The 26,423-nt window shown below is 48.8% G+C and overlaps 1 protein-coding gene across 1 annotated transcript in view; it reads right to left on the minus strand.

The window, feature by feature from the left end:
• The window catches only part of LOC115553642 (CUB and sushi domain-containing protein 3-like), a 251,189-nt gene that overhangs the window by 93,761 nt on the left and 131,005 nt on the right, over positions 1-26,423 (minus strand). The window contains 11 exon segments of the mRNA XM_030370072.1: positions 166-354; positions 1,740-1,949; positions 3,235-3,351; positions 6,845-6,914; positions 8,150-8,268; positions 14,370-14,474; positions 15,570-15,666; positions 15,904-16,028; positions 24,217-24,420; positions 25,200-25,295; positions 25,976-26,089. Coding sequence (XP_030225932.1) covers positions 166-354; positions 1,740-1,949; positions 3,235-3,351; positions 6,845-6,914; positions 8,150-8,268; positions 14,370-14,474; positions 15,570-15,666; positions 15,904-16,028; positions 24,217-24,420; positions 25,200-25,295; positions 25,976-26,089 — 1,446 coding nt within the window.

Consider the following 26,423-nt stretch of genomic DNA (forward strand, 5'->3'; position numbering starts at 1 on the left):
AAGTAGTCCATAAAAAAATGTGATGGTCTAAGCCGCGAAGAGGGGAGACGGAGTCTGTGGCGGAGGAGGTAACAAAGAGCCCTGATATTTCAGTTATTTGATTATACGTTTAACGGACTGATCCGTCGGCGGAGGTGGAGGTGGGAGGGCGGCCAAAGATTTCACCTTCGCAGCGGGGGACGGGGTGGTTCCAGTTGCGGCTGACCCCGTGCAGGCAGGTGAGGGAAGCCTCCCCCAGCAGGGTGTAGCCCGGCAGGCACTCGAAGGAGATGGTCATCCCCACGCTGTAGTCCCGGCCAATCACGATGCCGTTCCGGAAGGGCCGCGGGTCCGGGCACCTCTGCAGCTCGTAGGCTGGGGGAGGAAGGAGAAGGTAAAGGGAGGGCTGGGTTCGGGGTTCCAAGGATCTGTACCTTTCTTGAATCGTTTAAATTAAAGCCGATTATTGACCTTGGGCACAGTATGCCCTTTTTGGAGAGATTTGAGAGTTTGGAATTTGGATTGAAAACACAGCCTTGATTCTGTACAGCTGTAGCCTCGAACCCTTGGTTGGCTTCACAATAAGAGGCAAACAAATACGTTTTGACAAAGCACATCGAAAAATGCAGCTCTTGTTGAACAAAACTGGCGGAATGAAAATGGACAACATTCAAAAGCTGTTCCGTTACAATACAAAGGGAAGGTTAACGCCATTAATTACCCATTCCTAAAAGAGGCACAAAAAAAAAAATCACCATTCAGTCCATGTTTCTTTAACAATGGAGATGAGGAAACTCATGAATGTCTGATTCGGCTTGTGTAGTTCGACACGAAATTTCACCACCGCAGTCATGGGAGCCTTTTTTAAAATATGAAAACAGGCAACCCAACAGGCAACCTCACAGATATACGTGACACTGTCTCGACATTTAATCTATTCATTCGTGATCTGGGACACCTCATTTCAATATTTTCGTGCCAAAAGCACAAATTTCTAACAATATGACAGCTTTTGGCCACCCGTTTCTACTTTAACCTTTGATTCTGGGAAATTGTGACAATTCACAGATATATTGAATGCAGTTGCGCTGCTCTGTAGGCAAACCACAACGGAAAAAAAGGTATCTGCTTCATCTCTTCTCTTAGAATGATCATAAAAAAAATTGAAATTACGTGTCCCAGATCAAGAATGAATAGATTAAATGACGTGACGCGACAGTGTTACATGTTTCCGTGAGACTGGTCTGAAACAGGATATTGTAAGATATTTCAGGCTCCCTAAGCCTCAATCAGAGCAGCTTGGCTGTTGCACTTTTGAGACAGTGCCTTGGTTTCCCGTGGTTAACACTATTGTCCACTCGATACGATGCACAAGGCCGCGGCCCAATGAGATCCACCAATACAACCACCCCGGACCGCCTTCTATAGAGGCTTTTATTGAGTGGCTGAAAGTGACTGTGACCTTACAACCTCCCAGTACTAACACACACTACAAATACACATAGCGAATATCACACTAACACACAACTACACATTACACACACAACAAAGACCCTACACTAAACACAGAAAGACACATAACACACACATATACACCACGATAAAAACACACACACACTTACATTACACATAACGCACCGACACACACACACACACTTACACTACACATAACGCACCGACACACCGACACACACACACACACACACACACACACACACACACACACACACACACACACACACACCGCCTTCCCCTGTTACCCTGGTAGACGATGTGGAAGCCAGGCTTGTTCTGGGAGTAGTCGCTGTGGAAGAACATGGTGGTCTCGTGGGTGGTGCTGAAGAGCGCCTCGGGAACAGCGCCCCCGCTGAAGCGGTCCACGGCGGTGCCCGCGTCCAGGCTACCGCTGCGAACCTCCAGGTAGTCGTGCACCGCCTCGGTGGAGAAGTTCAGGAACTGCATGTGGATGCCTGAGGGGGGGTGAGAGGAGGTTACTGCACTCCGGTCCCGACAAACAGCTACAAACACCAATGAACACAGAAAACCATCTAAAAACATAAAAACACCAACAATCACAGACACACACCTACAACTGATAATAAACACAGACAAACTGCTAAAAACATCTACAAACAAACACCAACAAACACCACCAAACAGACAAATGCAAACCAGGAAACAGACAAATATCAACAAACACCAACCAACAAACACCAACAAACACCAGTGAACTCCAACAAATAAACAAAAAACGACAAACACCAACCATCAAACACTGAGATATTTCAACAAACACCATCAAACACCAACAAACCAACAAACAACAACTAACAAGCACTAACACAAAGCAACAAAACACAAATAAAGACCAACTAACATCAACAAACCAACAAACACTTTGTGAGTGAGGGGGAAGTGGGAGTGGTTGCTATGGAAAGTGAGATAATGATCGAGAGAGAGTACACAACATTGTTTTGGCCGTTTTGTTTTGGCTGTGTCTGACAGCCACGAAGACAAACATCTTATAACCACGACGACGGGTCTGAATTAGGGAACGCTAAGTGAAGGGAGCGGGGAGTTGAGAATGGCAATGGGGAAGAATATGAGAGGGGCCCTGGAGCCAGAGGGGTCAAAGATAAGCGGAGGGAAAACAAAACCGGCCACACAGAACACACACACACACACACACACACACACACACACACACACACACACACACACACACACACACCGTGGAGCAGAGGAGAAGAGAGGAGAATGAGGACGAGCAGAAAGAACACTGAGGTGACTGCAGTGTAGAGAGAGAGAGAGAGAGACAGAGAGAGAGAGAGACGCGAGACGAGAGAGACGCGAGAGAGAGAGAGAGAGAGAGAGAGAGAGAGAGAACAAGAAGGGAGGCGAGAGAGGTAGAGAGAGAAATATAGACGGAGAAAGAGTAAGCGAGACATACAGACGGATAGAAAGACGGACATACAGACAGAGAGACAGAAAGACAGACAGGCCGACTGATGCACAGAGGGAGAATAAGAAAGAGAGGGGGGGAGAGAGAGAGAGAGAGAGAGAGAGACACAGAGACATCCAGGCAGACAGACGGCAACAGAGAGAGGTGAGGGGGGGGTGACAGAACGACAGACATCCAGACAGACGGACAGACAGACATCGAGACAGACAGACAGACAGACAGACAGACAGACATCGAGACAGCCAGACAGACAGACAGGCAGGCCGAGAGCGAGGTGAGGGCTGGAGACGGACCGAAGCCGATGGGGAGCTGGACCCCCCAGCTGCAGTCCAGGCTGCTCTGGTAGTTCCCTGGGAAGCCGGGGCTGAGGATGACGCCCGTGAAGTCTGTCATGGAGCCTCCGCACTGAGCTGCATGGGGGGGGGGGGGCAGGGGGAGAAGAGCATGTCACCGCTGTCCCCCGTCAACAGGGGGAGAAGAACAGAAAGGCACAAGATAAGAAGGGAAAGGATGAAGGAAAGCACAGATGATCAAACACTCAAACACCAAGTGTTGGTGTGTTGTATGTGTGTGTTTGTGGGTGGGGGCGAGGGGGGGCTGGTGGCTGTGTGCGTGTCTATTGTTAGTGTCTGTTTGTGTGTTGTGTGTGTGTGTGTTATGTCGGCCTGTCTGCCATCTGTCTGTCTGTGTGTGTGCCTTATGTCTGTGTGTGTTATGTGTGTGTGTTTGTTATGTGTAATGTTTCATGTGTGTGTGTTTGTCTGTCTCTGTGTGTGTGGGTCTGTATAATGTCTGCCTGTCTGTATATGTGTGTTAGTGCATGCGTTATGTGTGTGTGCGTGTGTGTGTGTTGTGTATGTGTGTGATGCATTTTATCATTGTGTGTGGCCGTGTGTGTATTATGTCTGTCTGTCTATGTGTGTTAGTGCATGCGTTATGTGTGTGTGTTATGTATGTTATCTCTGTGTATATGTGGGCCTGTGCGTGCATGTGCGGGCTCTCCTGGATGATGGGTACATCAAAGAGGAGCCGATGCTCTCCGTACCCATGATGTACTTGAAGTGTTTGCTGGAGTGTAACCCTTTATGTTGCTTACTTACTCAAACACTTACTACACAATACGGGAATGTTCTTCCCTTTGTGTGCGCCCCCATAATATATGTCCCCAGAATAATCTCTTGTATTTATGTGGACATAAATACACACACGTATTTCAAGCCTGTGTGTGTGAACGGCTTTATCTTCTACTGGGCGGTGCATCGTGTTAGACTCTGTATCAACACACACGGGAACGCTCCCAAACGTGGAACCCTGGGCATTAAAACCAGTGGGGAGGGAGGGAGGGAGGGGGAGAGAGAGAGAGAGAGAGAGAGAGAGAGAGAGAGAGAGAGAGAGAGAGAGAGAGAGCGAGAGCGAGAGCGAGAGAGAGAGCACGAGAGAGAGAACGTGAGAGAGAGAGAGAGAGAGAGAGAGAGAGAGAGAGAGAGAGAGAGAGAGAGAGAGAGAGAGCGCGCGCAAGAGAGCGCGCGCGCGAGAGAGCGAGAGCGAGAGAGAGAGTGAGAGCGCGAGAGAGAGAGCGTGAGAGAGAGAGGGTGTTAGTGTCGGTGTGTGTACAGAGGGGGTGAATGGGTTCATCAGAGTGACACACAGCACCTACGGAGCTGGCTACTTCACACGTCTCTCCGGGTCCGCAGATCACCCCCCCCCCCCCCACCCAACGCCTCACACATCCCGCCTCCCCATCTCTCTCTCACTTTCTCCCTCCACTTCTCTCCCTCTTATTTTCTCCCTCCCTCCCTCCCTCCCTCCCTCCCTCTCTCACTCTTCTCTATAACAACAGATTGAAGGTCATGCCCTCCTCCACACACCACCTCACAGCCAGCCCTTCCACACACACACACACACACACACACACACACACACACACACACACACACACACACACAGGCCTGTCGGTTCATGTAATTACAGCCACTGGAGGTACGGATGTAAGCGGGTGGCTGGAGTCCCGCCCCCCCTCCCCACTTGACAGGCCTATTCGGGGCTAAGTGGCCCCATACAGCGGTGCTGCTGCAGCTGGCAGGGGTGGTGGTGGTGGTGGAGAATGTGTTGATGGAGGAGGTAGTATTAGTGGAGCGGAAGGTAGTGGTTTGAGGAGGAGGTGGTGGTGGTGGTGGAGGTGGAGGTGGAGGAGGTTTTGGAGGTGGAGGTGGTGGTGGAGGAAATAGTAGTGGTTTTGTGGTGGAGGTTGTGGTGGTGGAGGAGGTGGAGGAGGAGGTAGTGGTATCGGCGGCGTTAGTGGTGATGGTGGAGGTGGAAGTGGTGAAGGTGGTGGTGGAGGAGATGGGGTTGGTTTTGTGGTGGAGGAGGCAGTGGCAGTGATAGAGGTTGTGGTTGTCATCTGGGTTGAGAGGCGGAGGAACAACCCCATCAGGAGGGGGGAGGAGGAGGAGGAGGAGGAGGAGGAGGAGGAGGAGGGGTACACGGTCTGTATCACCATCAGTGACATAGACACGACTCCTCTATGTAACTAAACAGTGGGGAGGTGGGGCATTATGGAGTGGCCGCACCACTAATGCGACCGTAATGACTGAGGAGCGGGCGGGCGAGAGGAGAGGAAGAAACACACTTAATAGCACCGCCCGTCTCCGCTTGAAGGTCGGACTCATTCCGCCAGAGCCAGAGAGCATTTACATGAGGAGTGTGGAGAGGGTGGTGTGTGCGTGTGCGTTGACTTGTCGTTCCCTTGATGAAACGAAGTGTGTGTGTGTGTGTGTGTGACTGTGTGTGTTTGAGTGCGTACCAAATACCAATTATACATGGGAGATTATGTGCGCATATGCAAGTGCACATGTGTCCTTTGAGTGCTTTGATATTTCTTGCTACGGGGCGTGTGTAATGGAGGTGGAATGGTGTGTGTGTGTGTGTGTGTGTGTGTGTGTGTGCGCGTGCGGTAGTGTGTGTGTCTGAGTGTATATGTGTGTGTGTGTGTGTGTGGTATCGTGAGACTGTGCCATGAGGGGGCTCATAAAGAGCCTAACTAGTAAAGTGTGGAGCTTGCATCTCCCTGTCATCTGTCGCCGCGGAGACCCCCATTAGAGCTGTCAGGGGGCCTGCAGACTCCCGTCGGGGGGCTCAGGGCTCTAACGGCACTGGAGACGAGCCAGGCAGGGGGTGGGGGGGGGGGCTATCGATTCATGGCTGACAATCTCCCTGGAATGGGACCGAGACGTCCCTAAATGGAACAACAAGTCCTCTGACGCAGGATCGCGTGCTGCTCTGCATGCGTTTGAAGTTGTGTGCGCGTGTGTCGGCATGTGTATGTCTGTGTAGGCACAGACAAGTCAGTGTGTGTGTGTGTGTGTGTGTGTGTGTGTGCGTGATTGTGTGTGTGTGCACACGTGCGTGGTTGCGTGTGTGTTTCGGCATGTGTGGGTCTGCCTGTGAATGTGTCTGCGTATGTATGTGAATTTGTGTGCACACACCAAAGTGTGTGTGTGTGTGTGTGTGTGTGTGTGTGTGTGTGTGTGTGTTTGTGTTTGCATTTGTACGTGTGGGTGTGAATGTGTGTGCTCATGTGCGTAGTTGCGTGTGTGTGTCGGCATGTGTAAGTCTGTGTGTGTGTATGTGTCTGCATGTGCATGTGTGTGAGAGTGAGTGTTAATGTGTTTCAGAGCGCATACGTTAATGAGAGGGAGGAGTGAGAGGGAGACCGGGGAGGGAAACAGAGGGGATCGAAGAGCGGGAGAAAGAGCGAGAGCGGGAGAACCAACAGGCATAGAAGGCCGGGGGGCAGAGAGACTTTAGGAGTTGCAAATGTGGCTCCTGTATCTATGATGTGATCTCCAACCAGATGGGCGTGCACACACACACACACCCTGCCTGTACCGGGGAATACATTACCTAAACACAGGGGCACGGGGTAATTCCACCTTCTGACAGGGCCAGGCATGCACGTAATATATGCATTACCCTGTGGGAGACAAGAAAAACAACAAGAACAATGAGAGCAAGACACACTACACGCACCCGGCTGTTGCCAAAAACAACTAGAGAAGAGCTTACCAACAGAGCTGCACAGGGTAAACACTCAAAATATTTGCTTGACCAATCTTTCGGCGCCTGGTTTTTCCTCGCGTGTTGTGTTTTTGTTTCCCCTTTAAACATCTCTCTCCCGGAGTAGCTTTGATGTATGAGTGTTGGTGAGACTGCTTACGAAAGGCGCACGCTGTTTGAGGATCAGTCAGGATATACAGCATTGTATCCACTAATTGAAAATCATTAAATAAATGACACACATCCACCAATTATCCCCCGAGCCGGCTGCCTGTGGAGCCGGGCGTGCGGGCGACGTGACGACGCTTGCTGCGATCCTAAATCATTCACATCAGTTTGGGAGTAAAGGGGGGGACACAGAAAAGCGAAGGGGGCCGGATTCACAAGCATTCTAGCATTCGCACAAACGAGGGTTTGTGCGATGGCCTCCGGTGCCGATCTGCCAGGGTAAGTCTGGGTCAGTAGATGTGTGGACGGTGGAGGAGAGGAGCCTGCTCCGCGGGCTGTGTGGTAAAGTGAATGTGAGGGAGAGGGGGGGGAGAAAAAAATATGAGTGCGAGGGGGATTAGGTGGACTGCTGTTAACACTGCCCGTCGCCCTGGGCGCTGCAGGGCTCTGCTGCTCAGAGACGTCACGGCTATCTTAACCCGGCCCGCACGGGGAGAGAGAGAGAGAGAGAGAGAGAGAGAGAGAGAGAGAGGGGGAAAGCTGCTTTGTAAAAGTGCACACATATGCATTGGGGATCCGTTCGTCTGCACGCGCGCACACACACGCATAAACTCACAAACACAAACACACACAAACGCAAACACATGCGTTTACCCGCACACTTTTTAATCTCTAATCGTGTAATGCAAGCAAGCTAGCAAACACACAGCAAATACTCCCACACAAAAACAACTTGGACCTCGTCTCTCACTACATCACACACACACACACACACACACACACACACACACACACACACACACACACACACACACACACACACACACACACACACACACACACACACACACACACACACACAAAACCCTTGCAGCGGTGACGAACCCCCCCTTTGTGACGATGTCCCCACATCCCAAAGCGTAGCGTTCCGGACCGCGGTACCACATGGGAATGGCAGCAGTGGAAAAAAAAAAACACACGTACCTGCAAGGTGAAGCCCTGGTCGCACTGGAAGGACACCATGTCGCCCACCGTGTAGCGGTCGCCCACCTTCTGGCCGTTACTGGGGGGCTGCGGCTCCGGGCACGAATCCAAACCTATTGCTTAGGACAGAGTCACAACACACAGGGGTGCACGGCCATCATTCTCCTGCAGCATTTACGTTTACTTTTACATTTAGGGGCATTAAGCAGATGCCATTATCCAAAGAGACTGACAATTAGTACATTTGTCAGAAGAAAGATAATCAACGGTATATCGCTGTCGGTACAGTAAGGATGTTCGTAGAAACAAGTGTCAAGCGAAGAGATCACTAAGCCCGACATGACCCCAATGTGACGATATGCCGGTGCTGGACCGGTGTGCATAACACAGCGTATTTTTCTTAAACAGCCAACCGAAAGTGGATACACCCGGTAATTAACTGAAAACCAAACGTTTAAACCTCGTAATTACACAGTGGCTTGTTTTAATATGCTTGTAATTGCATAATAATTGAGTTAGAGAAAGATCCCCCCACCCCCCCACTGCGCTCTTCGTCATCACAGTGGAGGAGGAGGAAGGGCGGGGACGAAGAGACGCTGATAGATATTCTACTGGTGGTTGTAATCATAAATCCTTCCCTCACAGTGATCTGGGGCAATCGCTGTGAAATTGCAGAAGCCATCTCTCTCTGAAGGGTTCTCTGACAGCCGCGCTGAGCATCCCAGGCCCCCCGCGCTCTGATGACAGCGTCAGGGCGCCTGGACGCTGTGTTCTGGGCTAGCCTCGCTACGCAGCGTCCAGGTCAACCGACATTTCGGGTCTGAGTGCAAAATCGAAATTGTGAGGAAAAACGAGTATAAGTTCTGCGCAAAGTACCCAGGGTAAGATGTAAGAGCTTTTGTTTGAGTATAATTTGTTAGAAATGGCGAATCCATCAGTCAGCGATTAGTGGGGGAAATGCGCTTTGAGGATATCAGTTCGGAGTTGGCAGCGTTTGCCTCCCTCGGTGTGAGCCAATTTCTAATTTTTGACTGCGAATCCATCCTGCCGGCCAATCACAGGTGCTCTAACGCAACGCACCGCTTCTCATTGGTAGAGAAACGTTGAGAGGGAGGGAGCTTCCGATGGAAGGCACGTTTTACCAGCGTTTTCTTCCAAAAATCGTACTCTGTCTCTTCTCCCCAATCTGCTCTCTCTCTCTACAACTCTCGGGATCTAACCTAAAGCTGCTCTGAGTGTGGTCTAGTAAAGGATGCCGTCAGGCGTGCCTTTGAAGGTGAATATGAGAGAGCTGTTCCTAATGGCAGTAATATGTTAATTCCAGTTTTTTGGGTTGCGTCCAACCATCCCGAGCTTTTTGGTTCAGCTGTGGTTGCCAAACGCAGCGAGAGATGTATGCTCAGCAGAGACCGGGAGAGACGGTGTATTATTTATGATTCCATGATGCAACCTAAACAACACACAGTGCTGAGTCACAAGGTCTCCCACACCACGTTTCGTAATGAGCAAAAGCAGGCTGCCAGGTGAGAATTATAGATCACAGAGCAGACACACACACACACACACACTGTACCCAGCACACTGATGCAACAAGGTCCAGAGGACCAGAAAGAGTGTTTGATGCGGATTAATTGAATGTAAACATGCACATTACACTGTAATGACGGACCGAAGCACTGATTAAAAAAAGACACCAGTGAACTCTGAGCTACGGTCAGGGAGGAAAACCAACACACACACACACACACACACACACACACACACACACACACACACACACACACACTCACCAGCTAACATACACACACACACACACACACACACACACACACACAAACAAACAAACAAACAGACACACACACGCACACAGACACACACACACACACACACACACACAGCGATGAGGTAACAGCAGGTCTGCCATTGAAACTAGCCCACTGGAGGATTTGAGGAGCTAATTCCCTCCGTTCCGGGAGAAGTTTCAAGGAACCAAAGCCTCAAGATGTCTGCCAGTAGTAGTTTGATATTAAGGTGGAAGACATGTGATGTGAAACATCAAGCGTGGAATAAATGTTTCACCAAACAGGTCTCTCCTACGGTGTAATGGCTGCCGCAGCCGTTGAGAGCCCTCTGCTACGCTCAAATAATTATATTCAGTATTTTATTGCCAAACATCATCAAAATAGAGAGGTGGCAAGCAGTGGCAGGAACAATGCCTGGACAACCGCAGGAGGAAATAAGGCAGAAATGTTTAAATCACTGTACCAGAAAATACATACATAATTTTTTTTTTTATGTATTTGGGCAAGTGATCATACAACGTGCAATTTTGGGTGTCTTGAGATTTCTTTCGTTTTATTTAAGACAAGCAAAAATACAGAAATGTTCAGTTGACAGGAGGGCAAATAACAATTTCAGGCTGGGAAATTGCTGTAAATTCGAGTTTAGTTAAATTACAAACCGGCTCATTGACTAGAAAAAAAACAAAACAATTTGCTGTGAAATTAAATTGCCGATATTATGATATTACAACCACTTGGTAGGATGCTGTAAATAGATTGCCCTACACAGCTAAAATAATGAGCTGCCTACAACTCAGAACCGCAAATAATGTCAGCATTTTTTAAAGTCTGAATTAAAGGTGTAATGTATGCATGTGTGTAGGATTTCGAGTTTGCAGATTGCAAACAACTGAATATCCCCCCTCCAGCCCTCTCTCTCCAAAGACTCAGGCAAAGCTCAGATGAACTTCAAAGGCCTGTAATGAGCCGGTTGGTACTTCCAAAATGTCATAGTCTGCGACAGCATCAAGTAGCCAGGTGTCAAGTGATGAGGTTCCTTGAAGGATTAATAAATGGTTTTGATTATGTACAACTAAGGTCATATCGTACAATTAAGATAGCAACTGCGATTACAGATTTCAGACACTTGCTGTCTAATGCTGTTTGTCTGCTCTGGGCTACCGTAGAAGCATGTCGGTACAACATGGTGGACTCCATGGAAGAGGTCCCAGTCTCTATAGAGATAAATACCTCTTTCTTATTCAACGCAACCATTCTCAACGCAAATAATTACTAAATATAAATTAACATTTAGGGCATTTAGCAGACGCTTTATCCCAAAGCTACTTGTGCAGCCACTATCAATCACTACCTTGACCTATTTCCTGTACACAACAAAGCTAAGAGGATAAGATGCTAAGCAATGCCAAGTACTTTTTTTTTTTTCTCTTACAATTAAATTTGAGCTAATTTGGATGTTCATTTGAATCAATGACCAAATCAAGGACAATTTCAAGCATGAACAGACTCACTCACTCACACATTTCAAATCACTGCAAGCAGTGCACCTATAAACCACTAAATAACCTTTTGGAGTTTAACAGCACCGTGTTTCCTTTAGCAGATCATTCTGATCAAACCCTTAACGAAGAGGATTGTACAACACTTTAACCGGGCCTCTAGTGTCTAGCCCAGCCTCTACGACCAAGAACGATATCTCCTACTATTACACTACAACCATCCCATCCTGAACTTGACCTCTTCCCCTCACCCTTTTGACTCTGCACTCACAACAGCTGGCACCCGGTCTGTCATTTTTACATTTCCTAACTCCAACCTCCATCACTCCAGAGCCACCCCCGTCTCCCCCATCACATCCATCTCATTACAACCTCCGCTGTCGCCAGTGTTTACGAGCGCCGGCCATCATCGCTCCCACGCCCGGTCCCCCCTACCTGACCCCCATCATCCCTCATCAGCCGCTGCACGTGTGTGTGTGTGTGTGTGTGTGTGTGTGTGTGTGTGTGTGTGTGTGTGTGTGTGTGTGTGTGTGTGTGTGTCTGAGAACGTCATGCGTGTCATAAAACTTCCTCGGATGCCCTCTCTGAGGTTAGCAGCCCGGCTATGCAGCGGCGGTAAAGAAAGCGTTGTGTGTGTGTGTGTGTGTGTGTGTGTGTGTGTGTGTGTGTGTGTGTGTGTGTGTGTGTGTGTCTGTGTCTGTGTGTGCGTGTGCGCGTGTGTGCGTGCGTGCGCACGCACGTACATGTGTGTGAATGTGTGTGTTTGTGTGCGTGCGTGTTTGTGCGTCCGAGCATCATGATAAAAACGTCCTCGGCTGCCCCCTCTGGAGTCAGCAGCCGGGGGATGTGGCGGTAGGGAAAGGTTATATATGTTACCGTGGCGACGGCAGTGGCAGTGAGGGGGGGGGGGGGTTTGAGAGATCCATCGGTGCGGGCCCACTGGGTTCTCTGACATGGTTTAGGGGCGCCTGGGTGAGGGGACGTGTTATGTGGCCGATGGTTCGCAGCCCTTCCTCAATCAATGCCCCGGGAGGTTTATTCTGACATTATGGGGGGCAGGTGCACACACACACACACACACACACACACACACACACACACACACACACACACACAATACCAATACAAACATACACATATGCATGCACATGCGCACACACACGCACATGGGCACATAGACACACACACAATACCAAACACACATACACACACACGCCACAAAACCTCTTCCAGAAGACCTGGAAGTGGAGACAAGAGGTGTGTGTGTGTGCGAATTTGTGCAAGTGTGTGTGCGTGAGTGTGTGTATGCCGTTGTCTCGGAGGAGGTGCGGGGAATGCTCAAACGAGATAAATAATCCAGGAGGATTTATCCGCAATTTCTCATCCCAGGCATCCAATCAATGACTCTGCGAAAGGATAAGAAAAGTGCTGACTAAGACACGCTCCAGCGGGTACACAAAGCAAACTTAATAAATAGGACGGACACAATGGCTCCACGTCGGCCAATAAAACGCCAGAAGCACAGGGGAGCCACTGGTAGAGCACGCCCGCTCGTTGGTCATACTACAGCGTGAGCAACGGAGAACCAGGAGACCTACCCCCATGGTAGTCCCTTCCCCGCCCTTCCGCCAGAAGCTGGCTTCACAGTCATTTCTGTGTTGGGCGGGGAGTTGGGGAGGGGGGGTTGGTTGGAGGGGGCTCATGGTCTAGGGGGAAGTGTGTGTGTGTGTGTGTGTGTGTGTGTGTGTGTGTGCCTGTGTGCGTTTGTCTGTGTGCGTGCGTGCGTGCGTGCGTGCGTCTGTGTGCGTGCGTCTGTGTGCGTTATGTTTGTGTGTGCGTGCGGGCGTGCGTGCGTGTGTGTATGTGTGTGTGTGTGTGTGTGTGTGTGTGTGTGTGTGTGTGTGTGCCTGTGTGTGTTTGTCTGTGTGCGTGCGTGCGTACGTGCGTGCGTCTGTGTGCGTGCGTCTGTGTGCGTTATGTTTGTGTGTGCGTGCGGGCGTGCGTGCGTGTGTGTGTATGTGTGTGTATGTGTGTGCGTACATGCGTGTGTGTCTGTGTGTGTGTGTGTGGGCGTGTGTGTGTGTGGGGGAGAGGAGGGCTTGGAAAGCGGTGTATCCCACTGAGAGACGAGACTCTGAAGCAGTTCCAGGCCCGGGGAGGGGGGGGGGGGGGGGGGGGGGGTGTAAGGAGCCCACTGAGAGACACGACAGCAGTACTGTTTTCAGCAGCAGGGTTAGCGCTCGCAGCTTCACACACACACACACACACACACACACACACACACACACACACACACACACACACACACACACACACACACACACACACACACACACACACACACACACACACGGCTCTGACACACACACATGCGCTGATACACACGCGCCCGTGTGTCTCTCACTCCCACAAGCATATACAAACACCCCCATGCATATGCACACGCACACACACACACACACACATACCTCCCACACAAGTGCAAACTCATGCATAGTCAAGCACACACACAGACACACACAGGCACACACACACAGGCACACAGAGAATAACTGTCGTGAAGATTAATTATACAAATATAGTATTTTTGCAATTAACTTGCAAATTAGGCTGAAATACAAAGCAAAGAAAAAAATCCACTCTGTTTTTCTATAGGTCATGTTGAATGCACAATGCGGCCCTCAACTCTCTTGATGTTTGCTTACACAACACACACACTTCAATTTGCAAAGAAAAATACGGCATAAAGTACTGCATAGTGCCTCGACTGCCTTTACGTTCTCGTGTCAGGCCCCCTATGAGCCGATGTAAGCGCTGTGATAGCATGAAGGTACAGCTCACATTCGCTTCCACAGGGGTCGCTATAGACACCCACACACACACACACACACACAGACACACACACACACCTCCTCATACCTGTGTACTCGAGGTGGAAGCCCGCCGCGGAGACACTGATGTCGGACTGGAAGGTCAGGAACAAGTTGTTGGAGGTGCTGTTGAGCAGCTGTGGGATGGTGGTACCTGTAACCGCACAGTCGTGTTTAAAGACGGCGTGCTATCGCGCTGTTATTTTTTAACATTCGCAGTGAGCACTATGTTGTTTTACGAGTGAACAGCACCCGTCTCAGTTGTGTGCTAACAAAGAGACAGCTGCTTTCGCTCGGTAATCCTTAAAAGCACACAAAACACATTACGCTAGGCCGATGTTAACAAAGATGTTATTTCAACAACCACTCCAACCGACTTCTGATTGCTGAGAAATAGACAATTAAAAAAATTGGTATTAGATTTTTCTTGACAACCGAATCCAACGACACACTCGACGGTGCTGACAATGATTATCGTTCGACTATCTGTGATGGAAAACGCCGGGTCATGCTGGCAAAGTCCCAAGCTGCGAACGAATGACGCAGAGGCGGAAGAACAGCCTTTCTGATGGGGCGCTCGCGCCTGCTGAATATTCAGTGTCTGGTCCCACTGAAGTCGAGATAATGTTTTGCATTCAGGCCCCATGCCTTGAGCAATTTCCATGGAGACCGTTACATATAATCAAAGGGCTCCCCCAGGACAGAGTTGATAGCTTGATAGTTTCACTCAAGAAGTTTCACAGCCCGTTTCCGGCCGGCAGCCGTACAAAATAGTCTGTATTAAAAGCGTGCGAAAAGGGCTCCATTCCTAAATGAGATTTGCAACCTTTTGAGAATTATGACACACTCATTCACACAGCGTGGTCACGCATTCAAAGCAGGAGTCATTACAGTCGGTCCCTGGATTCTCCAACCTCAGGTACGAATCGCAAATTAACACTGTGTCCCCGGTTTTCTTCTTCTTTAGAGGAGGACCAGGTGTTAAATACTGTTTTGATTATACTGGGCCCAAAGGTAGCTCAGCCCAGAAGGACTTCCGACGCAATCAACGGGAACTTAATGCATACATCACCATGTGCAAAACACATACTTTATTTGTATTCCCTTCCCTCGGACTGGGTACGTGTTAAACAAGAAAGTTTGAGGCGATGCGGAAATTTCACAAGTTTCGCATTTCGCTCTGATTCCGGTGAGACACTGGTTTACAAAGAGTCCCAGATCTCATGTCCTGTTTTGTGTATTTTTTTACCGGAGTAGCTGCCGAGTCTCGGAGCGTTGCCGTCGACGCCGTCGAAAAAGTCCAGCGAATCCCAGTTGTGCTCCGTGGCAAACGTTACGACTTGAATCTTCGAAAAAAGAAACGGGAAAAAGCGTGAAAAACACAAAAATAAACCATCACAAGTTATCACGTAACCAAAACAAACAAAAACAAACGTACACGCTCCATTAAAGAAACGTACATCCACTTTGCATGAAACAAAATCAAGAGACGAGCTCATGAATAATTGCGCTAGACCGTGGAGGCTAAACTTTTAGCTCCCCATCATCTCCCTTAATCTCCAGACTGGGCTGTCCCTGCTCACTTGGATGCCAGCCCCCTCCGGAACAGAGATCTTCCAGGCGCAGTTCAGATAGTTGGCATATGTTTCTGGGTATCCCGGGGAGAGGATGGTCCCCTTCCGCTCAGTTAGTACCCCACCGCAGGGAACTGGAGGGAGGGAGAGGGAGTGAGAGGGGGAGAGGGAGAGGGGAGGAGGGGAGAGAGAGTGAGGGAGGGGGAGGAAAAGGGAGAGGGAGGTTGAGAGGGAGAGAGGCAGCAAGAGAGAGAGAGAGAGAGAGGCAGCGAGAGAGAGAGAGAGGCAGCAAGAGAGAGAGAGTGAGAGAGGCAGCGAGAGAGAGAGGGGGAGAGAGGCAGCGAGAGAGAGAGAGAGGCAGCGAGAGAGAGAGAGAGAGAGGGGCAGCGAGAGAGAGAGAGAGAGAGAGAGAGAGAGAGAGAGGCAGCGAGAGAGAGAGAGGGGGAGAGAGGCAGCGAGAGAGAGAGAGAGAGAGGCAGCGAGAGAGAGAGAGGCAGCGAGAGAGAGGCAGCGAGAGAGAGAGAGAGGCAGAGAGAGAGAGAGGCAGAGAGAGAGAGGCAGAGAGAGAGAGAGAGAGAGAGAGAGAGAGAGAGAGAGAGAGAGAGAGAGAGAGAGAGAGAGAGAGAGAGAGAGAGAGAGAGAGAGAGAGAGAGAGAGAGTTGTTACATAAACAAGTAAACACCGAGAGATGTTAAAAGCAGGGTAGGCCATTTATTTGAAAAGCATTTTCTGGCATATTTTTCAGAAAATTCTCTCTGCGACAGCAGTCGATAAATCAAAAAAGAAAAAATGTATCCTCCGGCTGTCGCAGACCTGTAATAAGCAGTGCAATAATTCCATTCAGTCATAATGAATTGGTTGGACGGGTCACCTGTCTACCTTTCATCCAAAATGAATAAACGGAGCGACAGAGTTCTTCCACACAGGGACAACATAAGTCATTTACCGAAGCAAATCCAGGGATTTTTTCGGCGTCATAGAATGCGTATATGTACTGAATGCCTGCCCCGTGCGTGCGTGCGTGCGTGTTTATGCATGCGTTTGTGTTTAGTGATGGTGGGGGTATGGCTGTATTGTAAATGACACGGATAGAATCATCAATCATCCATGGCTGTCTGAGGCAGTTAAGTAATGTGGCACAGTTCTATCATGTTGACGCCTCGTTGCACATGTGAATACCAACATCAAACTTCACCAGTGGGCTTTTGAAGTTACGACGATGGCTTTTCCCAGACAGCCGCGGAATGAAAATAGCACCGACTTAGGGCAGCTCTCGGCGGAGAGCCTACATTTTGGGTGTTTTAATTGACTTGATTTGCGTGTGGGGATATTTGGGAGACGAAAGCCTCAATGGTATTGGGAAGCATTTCTTCCACGGGAGGTGTTTAAGGTTTGTACACTCCCTCCTCCACGTTAAAAGAGAGAGAGAGAGAGAGAGAGAGAGAGAGAGAGAGAGAGAGAAAGAGAGAGAGAGAAACACAGAGGTGGCCTATAGTTCCCCAAGGCACTGGTTACATAGGAGGCTGCTCTCCTCTGCGGCAGAAATAAGAGGCATATAGAACTAATCCCATGCTGGTTTTACGCGTGTTGGTTTAATACATGTGTCACCACCCCTTCTGCTAGTGTACCACTGAATCAGACCTTGTGAAAATGGGATTGAGAAGAATAAGAAAAAAATAAGTTATTGCAAGTTCCCCAAGTAATGAAGTCACGGAGGTAAAGGAGACCAAGAAGTCCAATTAACCTGTACTCGTCCTTGCCCTTGTTATGAATGGCACATAAAGACTCTTTCTATCTACTGAATAACTTATTATCACATCAGTAATGTCTAAAATAATAAACCAGATCGAAAGATTTGTCTACGAACAGGCAGCAGGTGCACCTGGTTCATCCATTACAGTCTCGGTGAGCGCCCCCTGGTCGAGGACAGCGCATTAGAGGTGTTGAATGTGACAAAGCACTGGACAAAACACACTCTCCTCCTGCTGAAACTTGGGCCTGTGTTTTCTCAATATTGGAACGAGCAAGAGCAAAGGAGTGCAGGGCTACAGCGATTTTCTCCCTGGACGCGGTCACTCCGCTTTTGTTGGGATCCAGGCTGCAACACCCCCCCACCCCACCCGCCAGATGGTGGCTTTTTACTGGGCATCTGGTCTGGACACCCAGCTCATTTCCCTATGCATTTTAACCACGTGTCAATTAAAATGGAAAGCGAAAGCATTTGGAAAAAAAGGAATGGAAAGAAAAAAGTCATTTAAATTCAGAGCTAAATGATGTGAGGCATTTCCTGCATGACAAGAAAAATGTGTGTACCTAGTTCTGAAGGGAATAGGACCGGCAGTCAGAGAAACAATGACCATGACATTATCCACTGTTTCACCATTGGAGCAAAAATATTAAAAGTCTGAGTGAAGGATGACAAGGCAGCCCGGGACAAGGAAACGCACACCGTTTCATCTCCCCGACGTCGGATGAAATGGTGTTTTTCGTCGGTTTGAAAGAAAAACACAATCGATGGTCTTCGATATGCGTCATCTGAATACGTTGAGACTTCACAAACGAATCCATCCAACACCTCAAGGAATTCAAAGTGAAAGATATAACAAAACAGAGATCATTCATATAAATAAAAAAGGCAGAGGTGATTCGATATAGGTGTTATTATTCACGTCACAGCAATTTTAAACTCATCAATATTTGACAGGTGAAATCCACCAAGCGACTCGTGACGCCCTGAAAGTGATGCTAAAGCGACTAGTTCGTTCCGCCAGTTCCCAGGGAAGCCCTCAGAGAAATGAGCTCTGTGTAACAATACGGAGCAATCACACAGCATTCACACAATCACATGTCACGCCGCAGCCTTCGGCGGGGAACTCATTTGGTTTACGGACGGTTCGATATTGAGATCGATTAGCTTGACCGTATCCTAATCAAAGGGAAACAGCTTCCATTACAACAGCGTATTCCGTTCTGGGGAGCAGCGCTTCGAGTGGGTGGATGGCAGCAAAGACTTGCTTTTTCGGTAACGGATTGATATGGATTGGCTACTTAGAAATATTTAGATTTATAACATTGACTGGAACAGGACTTGGGTTGTCCAAATCGTGTTCAGCGATCAGGTGAGCCTTGTTAGCAAACTATGTTGTGTTACCACACAACTAGGGTTTCCTCAAAATTATCGGCGAGAGCTCTGCGTTAAACGGAGATTGACCGTTTCTCTAAAAGTCAAACCGAGACATTTACAGGCTGGTTCTGTCCTTTATATATTTAGGCTGACAACTGATTGATGCGATGTATACAAACATTGTCATGATGGAAAGATTAACATACGGAGAATCCCTGGTGACTGCAGTGTCCTTCAGAGGGGGTACTTGAGTGAGAAATTAAGAAGCATAAACACTCATTTCTGGAGAGTCGTGCAGATGGCCACTGTGGCAGTCAAGGTTAAATGTTCTGTTTACTGGCCTTTCAGAAGTAGTTGTCCTTGTTTAATGATTGGACGATAAATTGCTCCACTAAACACCGGCCTATAAAATGCACTATTATATTAGCGTTGATAATTCAGAACAATCTTGCGTGACATGAAAAGCCTCTTGAAAACCTTTGCTTTATCGTCATGGGGATTAGAGAATACAGGGATAAACTGAGATAAATATGAAGAAAAATTATCACAGTCGGTTGTCTTTTAAAAACACAAACACTACTATTAGTACTAGTAATAATAACAATGTTAAAGAATGTAACGCATATAATAAAACAACATGTAAAACACAAACATAACACCCGCAGTGGAAATTTGCCTCATAACCAATTCACCGGGAGAACAGTAGAATAGCAAATAAGAACGACAAACTAAATTTAAACAATAATGCTATATAGAGCCGATATCAGCATTGTAAAAAATAAAATAATGGGGCAATATCCATCGGCTGCACTGATTGGTCTCCCTCACGCGGCGAGGGAGAGGGGATGGAGCCGGCCTCCTGTGGCGGCCATGAGACAGACTTTACCGCCAGCAATCGAAAAGCATTCCTTGGGAAATTGCTTCGCTATCTTAACAGCTCCTTCGGGTCTCATGAGCTTAAAGTTAATGTAATTGGCCGGGCATGATTAGAGAGCGGAGACACTCGTAAAAGGACGAACGCTTCCCACCTATCCCCGTGGCTGAAGGGCCTGCACATCTTATTTACTGCGCACGCCGGCAGGTGGGGAGGATGCGTGCGCCGGAACGACCCGCCCCTTTGGATTCTGAGGGCATGTGCGGGCACCGACGATATGCAGGGAAAGTGGCAGGCATGTAGGAGGAATAAACAATCTTTTCAGTGCTTTGAGAGGTTAACAATTGTATGTGTTTATGAGAGTCCTCTGCAAGATTTTAAGTGTGTTTGTATGAAAGGAACTGGGTGTTTTTTTTTTACTGAGATTCACCTAAACTTGTTTCCCTGTTCTTCACATAATTAAATGAATCAAAGCCCACGGCTTGCCTTAATGGGGCTGACCTTCTTTTGAGTTTCTATCGAAATAAAGCTTATTTTGATGGGAACCACGAATAACCAAGTAAAAGGTTTGAACCTTGGTCCTTTAAGATTGTTCAGGACGGAATAACAGGAAATTGAACATGCTGTCAATCAAGTTATATTAAAATAACCAAAACCTCTGACCATGTTATTTAGACTATAAGAGGCTTATTTTGAGCACTGAGAAATCAACCAAAATAAGAATGATATTAAAATCCCATCATTTTGCAGCAACATCAACGCCATCTCAAAGAAACTATCTGATAAGTGAGAGATAGAAAGGCCAATATGTTTACATATTTAATTATTTTTGCTTGCAAAGATCAACGAATGAAACAGATAAAGAGCAGGTTTATTTCACGTTTGGCATACTAAAGATGGTACACTGAGTCTTAGTTTGATGAATGCAACAAACAATTGTAGTGACATTTGAACCCTAACTCTAACCTATTTGCTCTTAATTAAGGAACTGTCTAAAAACGACAGGCAGGTGAATTCCAAAGAGCAATTACTTTAATGACTTAATCAGAAATGTTCCAATGTTATTGTGCTTCCTCGTTCCCTCACAAAACACATGGATTTAGTCATTAAACAGTTATTGCAGTTTAAATCCGCTGTTTGGGTTTTTTATAGGGTCCTTATGTTCTCTGCTAACTCTACTCCGCTGGCAATATTGGACTAGGAGATATTTAATGCAACATATTTACTAGCCGCAAATAACCCCCATTCCAAGAAGAAATTGAGTTAAGCAAACCAAAAAAAATTTAATTCTTTATGGTGACCATTTCGTAGGGGAGTTGCATTGATATAGTCTAGATACAATGTATGATAATTTCAAATGTGTCGTCACCCACTTTGCACTCACCAGCGGCTTAGTGCCTTTGGGCAACGGGTGAAGCCTCTGTGCTTGTGGCTCAGAGTACCACCAACAGCACGGAAATGAGCTTGGCCCCCACGTGTTTCCTAAGTGTCCTAAATAAAGGCCTTATCTCACTGCAGAGATGGGCTTCGGCCAGGCCTTTCCAAACCTCCGGTCTGAGGCGCTGTAATTGGGCTTCTGAGACCCGCGGTTTGTGGATGCTTCTTAGAAAGAAAGAATAAAATCTGGCTATTTGGCCGCCACAGAGGAGGCATCCCAGCCTGCAGTAACCACCGTCTCAGAGACTCGGTGTAAATAAGTCAGGAGAACAAGGGAGCCTGTATGGATTCTGACAGTTATCATGAACCATACGCCGACGGGGAAATGCGCTACTCGTGGCTCCCACGGAGAAAGGGAAAAGGACAAGAACTGAGCATTAAATATCTAGATTACACCCCGTCTCTCCTCTCTTCGCCTTTCTGTCTGCCTTGATCATATAAATAATGTATATATGCATATGCATATTAATATAAATGGAAAAGGATACACCAGCAGACATGAAGAGTAAGGCTTTTTGAATACCATCGTCATGGTAGAATAAGTCTCAGCGCTTGAGATGTAAATGAAAATATCCCAGCGACATGAAGTTGCTCTGATCCACTGATCCCCAGACGACAGCATGCTCCACAGCACACTCTTGACGTTAAAACAATACCTTTCCAACTGTTACCCAACACTTTGGGTCAGGTACAGGCAAAGAAAGTGCACGAAAAGCAAAAACGTCTCCTCGCATCATGAAGAAGGACCTGTGTGGAAACACTGGACCCCTTTTACAGATCGTCTATAGCAGGGTAAACCCACTTCCTGTGGCCTGTTCCTGCAAGTGAAACATTCGGTCGGTTTTATCGATGTCTGTAGCAGCACCGTTACGGTATGTATACTTACTTGACTAGTTGGGTCTATACTAAATCAAATCCATAATCGTGTGATTTTCCTACTCTGTGAATGGTTTATATATAAAATAAAATAAAAAAAAGACCACCCAAAATGTTGTCGCCATTGTTGTCGCCTGCGTTTCCGCGCAACACCAATGTGCCCAGACAAACCCCCCCTTCGGCCCTTAGAGCCCGCCGTCGGACACCCCCTCCAGGCCCCCTGGGCGAGGCGTCTTCCCATGATGCATCCATCCGGGGCCAGCTAAATCGAATCCCGTTTTACCGAAGTGCCGGTTCAACACACAGTGACCACAACACCCCCGTGTGCTCCACCTGCTTCCTGTTTACGCATCCAGAGCAAAAACAACCGAGCCGCTCAGCGGAGAACGAGAGGCCATGGGGATGCGGGGGGGGGGGGGGGGGGAGGGGGCGGTCCCAAGTACCACTGGGCTGAGTAGGGGGGGGGGGGGGGGGGGCTCCTGTTGCAGTTGTACCCAGTGGACCCTGATGAAGCGGGCATGTTGTTGTGTGTTTTTTGTTAAGGCTGCTATGAAACGGTCTCCGTTATTCCGGACGAGTACACTGCCTGGAGGAGGGGGGGGGGGGGGGGGGGGGTAAGACGCCTCAGCCAGATCCAATATGATGCAAAAAAAAAGAGGCCTGTGCTGAAATTGGATGTGCGTGCATAACCCCCGCCGTTTCTCCAGGGGCCCTGCCCGTCCGTTGGCAGTGGACTGGGGGGGACGGGGGGGACGGGGGGGGGGCCTCCGCCAGCTGGACCGTCGGCCACGCTGGCACTCTGCCGCAACTCGATGGACCCCCACCCCACCCCGTCCTGCTTCATCTAAATCCAGCACCGCAATCTTTTCGCCCCAGGTGCTGCATGACTGCGAGTGTATGGTGTGTGTGTGTGTGTGTGTGTGTGTGTGTGTCTGTGTGTGCATGAGGGTGCATCTATGTGTGGGTGCGTGCATATGTGTCTGTGTGTGTGCGTGTGTGTGTGTCTTCGTAAGTGTGTCGTGTGTGTGTCTTGTTTGTGCGTGCATGTGTGCGCGCACATGTGTGAGTGTGTAACGCTGTAACGCACGTCCAAGATTTTGGACGTGCTAAAGTATGCGTGGGCACGTCGGTGTGTAAACCCTGTTTGTTTTACATGTGAGTGTCAAGCGGTGTGTTCATTGATCCTGCCAAATGGCTGGGTGCATTAATTAGCCGGCCCCATCGCCAGCCACGTCCATGCACATCTTAACTAGCGGTCTGGGCTCCGAGCCGCTCTGATGCCTTGCCTTTGATGAATGGCAGAGGAGAGTTAACACAAAGCACTGATACTGATACTCATGCACTGCGCCGGGCTCTTCTGCACTGCCCGTCGGTGGGTGGTGGGAGCGTATGTGCGTGCGTGAGAGAGACTATGCGTAGGTGTGTGTGAGAGAGTGAGACACTGTGTGTGTGTGTGTGTGTGTGTGTGTGTGTGTGTGTGTGTGTGTGTGTGTGTGTGTGTGTGTGTGTGTGTGTGTGTGTGTGTGTGTGTGTGTGTGTGTGTGTGAGAGTGTGAGTGTGAGCGTGAGAGGGACCGAGAGAGCAAAAGAGAGAGAGAGAGAGAGAGAGAGAGAGAGAGAGAGAGAGAGAGAGAGCAAAAGAGACCGAGAGAGAGAGAGACCGAGAGAGCAAAAGTGAGAGAGAGACAGAGAAAGAGAGACAGAGAGAGAGAGAGAGAGAGAGAGAGAGAGAGAGAGAGAGAGAGAGAGAGAGAGAGAGAGAAAGCAAAAGAAAGAGAGAGAGGCAGAGAAAGGGAGAGAGAGAGAGAAAGAGACAGATATAGAGATGGAGACAGAGAGAGAGACTCTCAGAGACGCAGTGAGAGAGGGAGGGAGAAAAGAGCGAGTGTGAGAAAGAGAGAAAGAGGGAGAGAGACAGAGGGAGAGCGAGAGAGAGTCTCAGAGAAGCAGTGGGCGAGGGACTGAGGAGTTGTGCATCAAGCTTGTCTGTCTGTGCTGGGCGAGCAACTGACCGATGCAGGTGGGCACGGTGCCGTTCCACTGGGCCAGGGTGTTGGGCACGGCCTCGCACCTGATGGCACTGGAGCCGAGCAGCGCGTAGCCCGGGGTGCACTCGAACGCCACCGCCGTGCCGACGCCAAAGTCGTTCCCGATCCGCTTCCCGAAGCGAGGCTCGGGGACCGAGCTGCACTGGGAGGCGCTGGTCCTGGGGACGGCTGGGGAGAGAGACAGAGACAGCAGGGGAGGGGGAGAGAGAGAGAGAGAGAGAGAGAGAGAGAGAGAGAGAGAGAGAGAGAGGGGGGGGAGAGAGAGAGAGAGGGGGAGAGAGAGAGAGGGGGAGAGAGAGAGAGAGAGAGAGAGAGAGAGAGAGAGAGAGAGAGAGAGAGAGAGAGAGAGAGAGAGAGAGAGAGAGAGAGATGAGAGGGGGGGAGAGAGAGCGAGAGACAGAGACAGAGAGAGTGAACAAGAGAGAGAGAGAGGGGGGGAGAGAGAGCGAGAGAGAGAGAGAGAGACAGAGACGGAGAGCGAGAGCGAGAGAGAGGGAGGGAGAATGAGAGAGACAGAGATTCAGAGACAGACAGAAACAGACAGAGAGATAAGAGAGCGAGCACAGAATGAGTAAGGAGAAGGGGGTTGGACAGAGAAAATTCAGAAGAGCCAAGAGGAGAGCCCCGGACCAAGAAGGCAGAGAGGGATGGTTTATCCACTCTGAATCTCCCCCTCACACCATCAGTCAGTCCAGTCAGCTGTGGCGGGATAGGCTCCCTCCATGCTGAGCTATCGCTGGGCAGCAGAGGACGGCGGCACACAGCTGAACGGGCCCTTTATGTAGGGAGTGATAAACCCCAGGCAGACAACATTTATATAGAACAGGAAGAGGGCCCAGGCGATGCACTCGCTGCCAGTAATGGCGTTTTGCTTGTTATAGACGGCCGCGGTGGTAAAAGGTTAAAAACATTTAAAAAACGCGATAAAGCGGTAAAAGGGCCCGTACCTTGATAAACAAAATGAAATCCTTTAGCCGTCTCGTCCCCCGTGGTGGTGAACTTGAGGGTGATCTTGTTCCCTGAGCTCAGTGGGAGCGTCTCTCCTGGGATGGGTTGAGAAACAAAACACAGACGACTTGTGTGACGGCGAGCCTGACATTAACAGATCTCAGGGATTGACTTTAATTGCTTTGAGATGATGGATTCGGTGCGATGCTGCTCATTTCATTAACTGCAGAATGAGTTTCTGGATACGGAGCGAGCATTATGAGATGGGATTGATTTCATTACGGCGGAGCAATGTGTTATGTAACCGTTTATAATTGCCTACACTGTGTTTGAATTCTCGCAATTAGACAATCACAGTCTAAGACCAGTATAACTGACATAAACTTGAGTAATAAAATTCACATATAGAGGACATCGCCAATGATAAAAAACAATGAATGAATGAGGTCTGTTACAATTATCATTTGAATTGTATTAAAGTCAAAGAAGAGGCAGTGAAAAACATAACAAATGCTTCGACTTTTCCCAACCGAAAAACCGTTGTCCATTAACGCCACTTTTTCAGCTTTCCCTTCGAAAGAAAGTTAGCTTGTGATTTAAACCGATAAGTGATGTCAGAGATAAGCCTGCGCCGCAAAATTGGGAGAGAAACGGCTGCCTTTCTGGGCAGGCTATCATCCCCGAAAGTGGCCACATTGCAGACCTCAAAGTGGGAGGTGAAAAAAGGGAAGGAGAGGGGATATGGGGGTGAGAGGTTTCATGAGGTGTGTCCTACCTGAGTGAGAGCCGTGGATGGAGGAGAGCAGGGGGGAGTCGACGGAGGGCCCGTCGTATATCTCCACCACATCACTGGCCAGGGTCTGGAACACCACAAACTGGCCAAATAGAACTGGGAGGGGTTGAGGGGAGAGGAGGGAGGGAGAGGGGGAGAGAGGGGAAGGGACAAGACAGAGATAGTGGGGAGAGAAAAAATAAAAAAAAAGATATTGGAAAATAAACTAAAAATGTGATCTCAGGTTTAGCCCAGCCCGTCGTAGAAGATTCCCCATCATCTGTGAAAGCCTATTACCAGTTGGACCGGCCCGCATCCGAGTGCTTTGCAGGAGAGTTTAGTGAGCCTCTCCAGCGTATCTGTCATGTTGAAACAACCCGTCACCAACAAATGCTTTTTTCTTATTGATTCGCTTCATATATTGTGATTTTTTTTTTTTTTTTATGGTTTC

The sequence above is a fragment of the Gadus morhua genome, chromosome 11 (genome assembly GCF_902167405.1).
Source record: "Gadus morhua chromosome 11, gadMor3.0, whole genome shotgun sequence".
Classification (NCBI taxonomy): Eukaryota; Metazoa; Chordata; class Actinopteri; order Gadiformes; family Gadidae; genus Gadus; species Gadus morhua.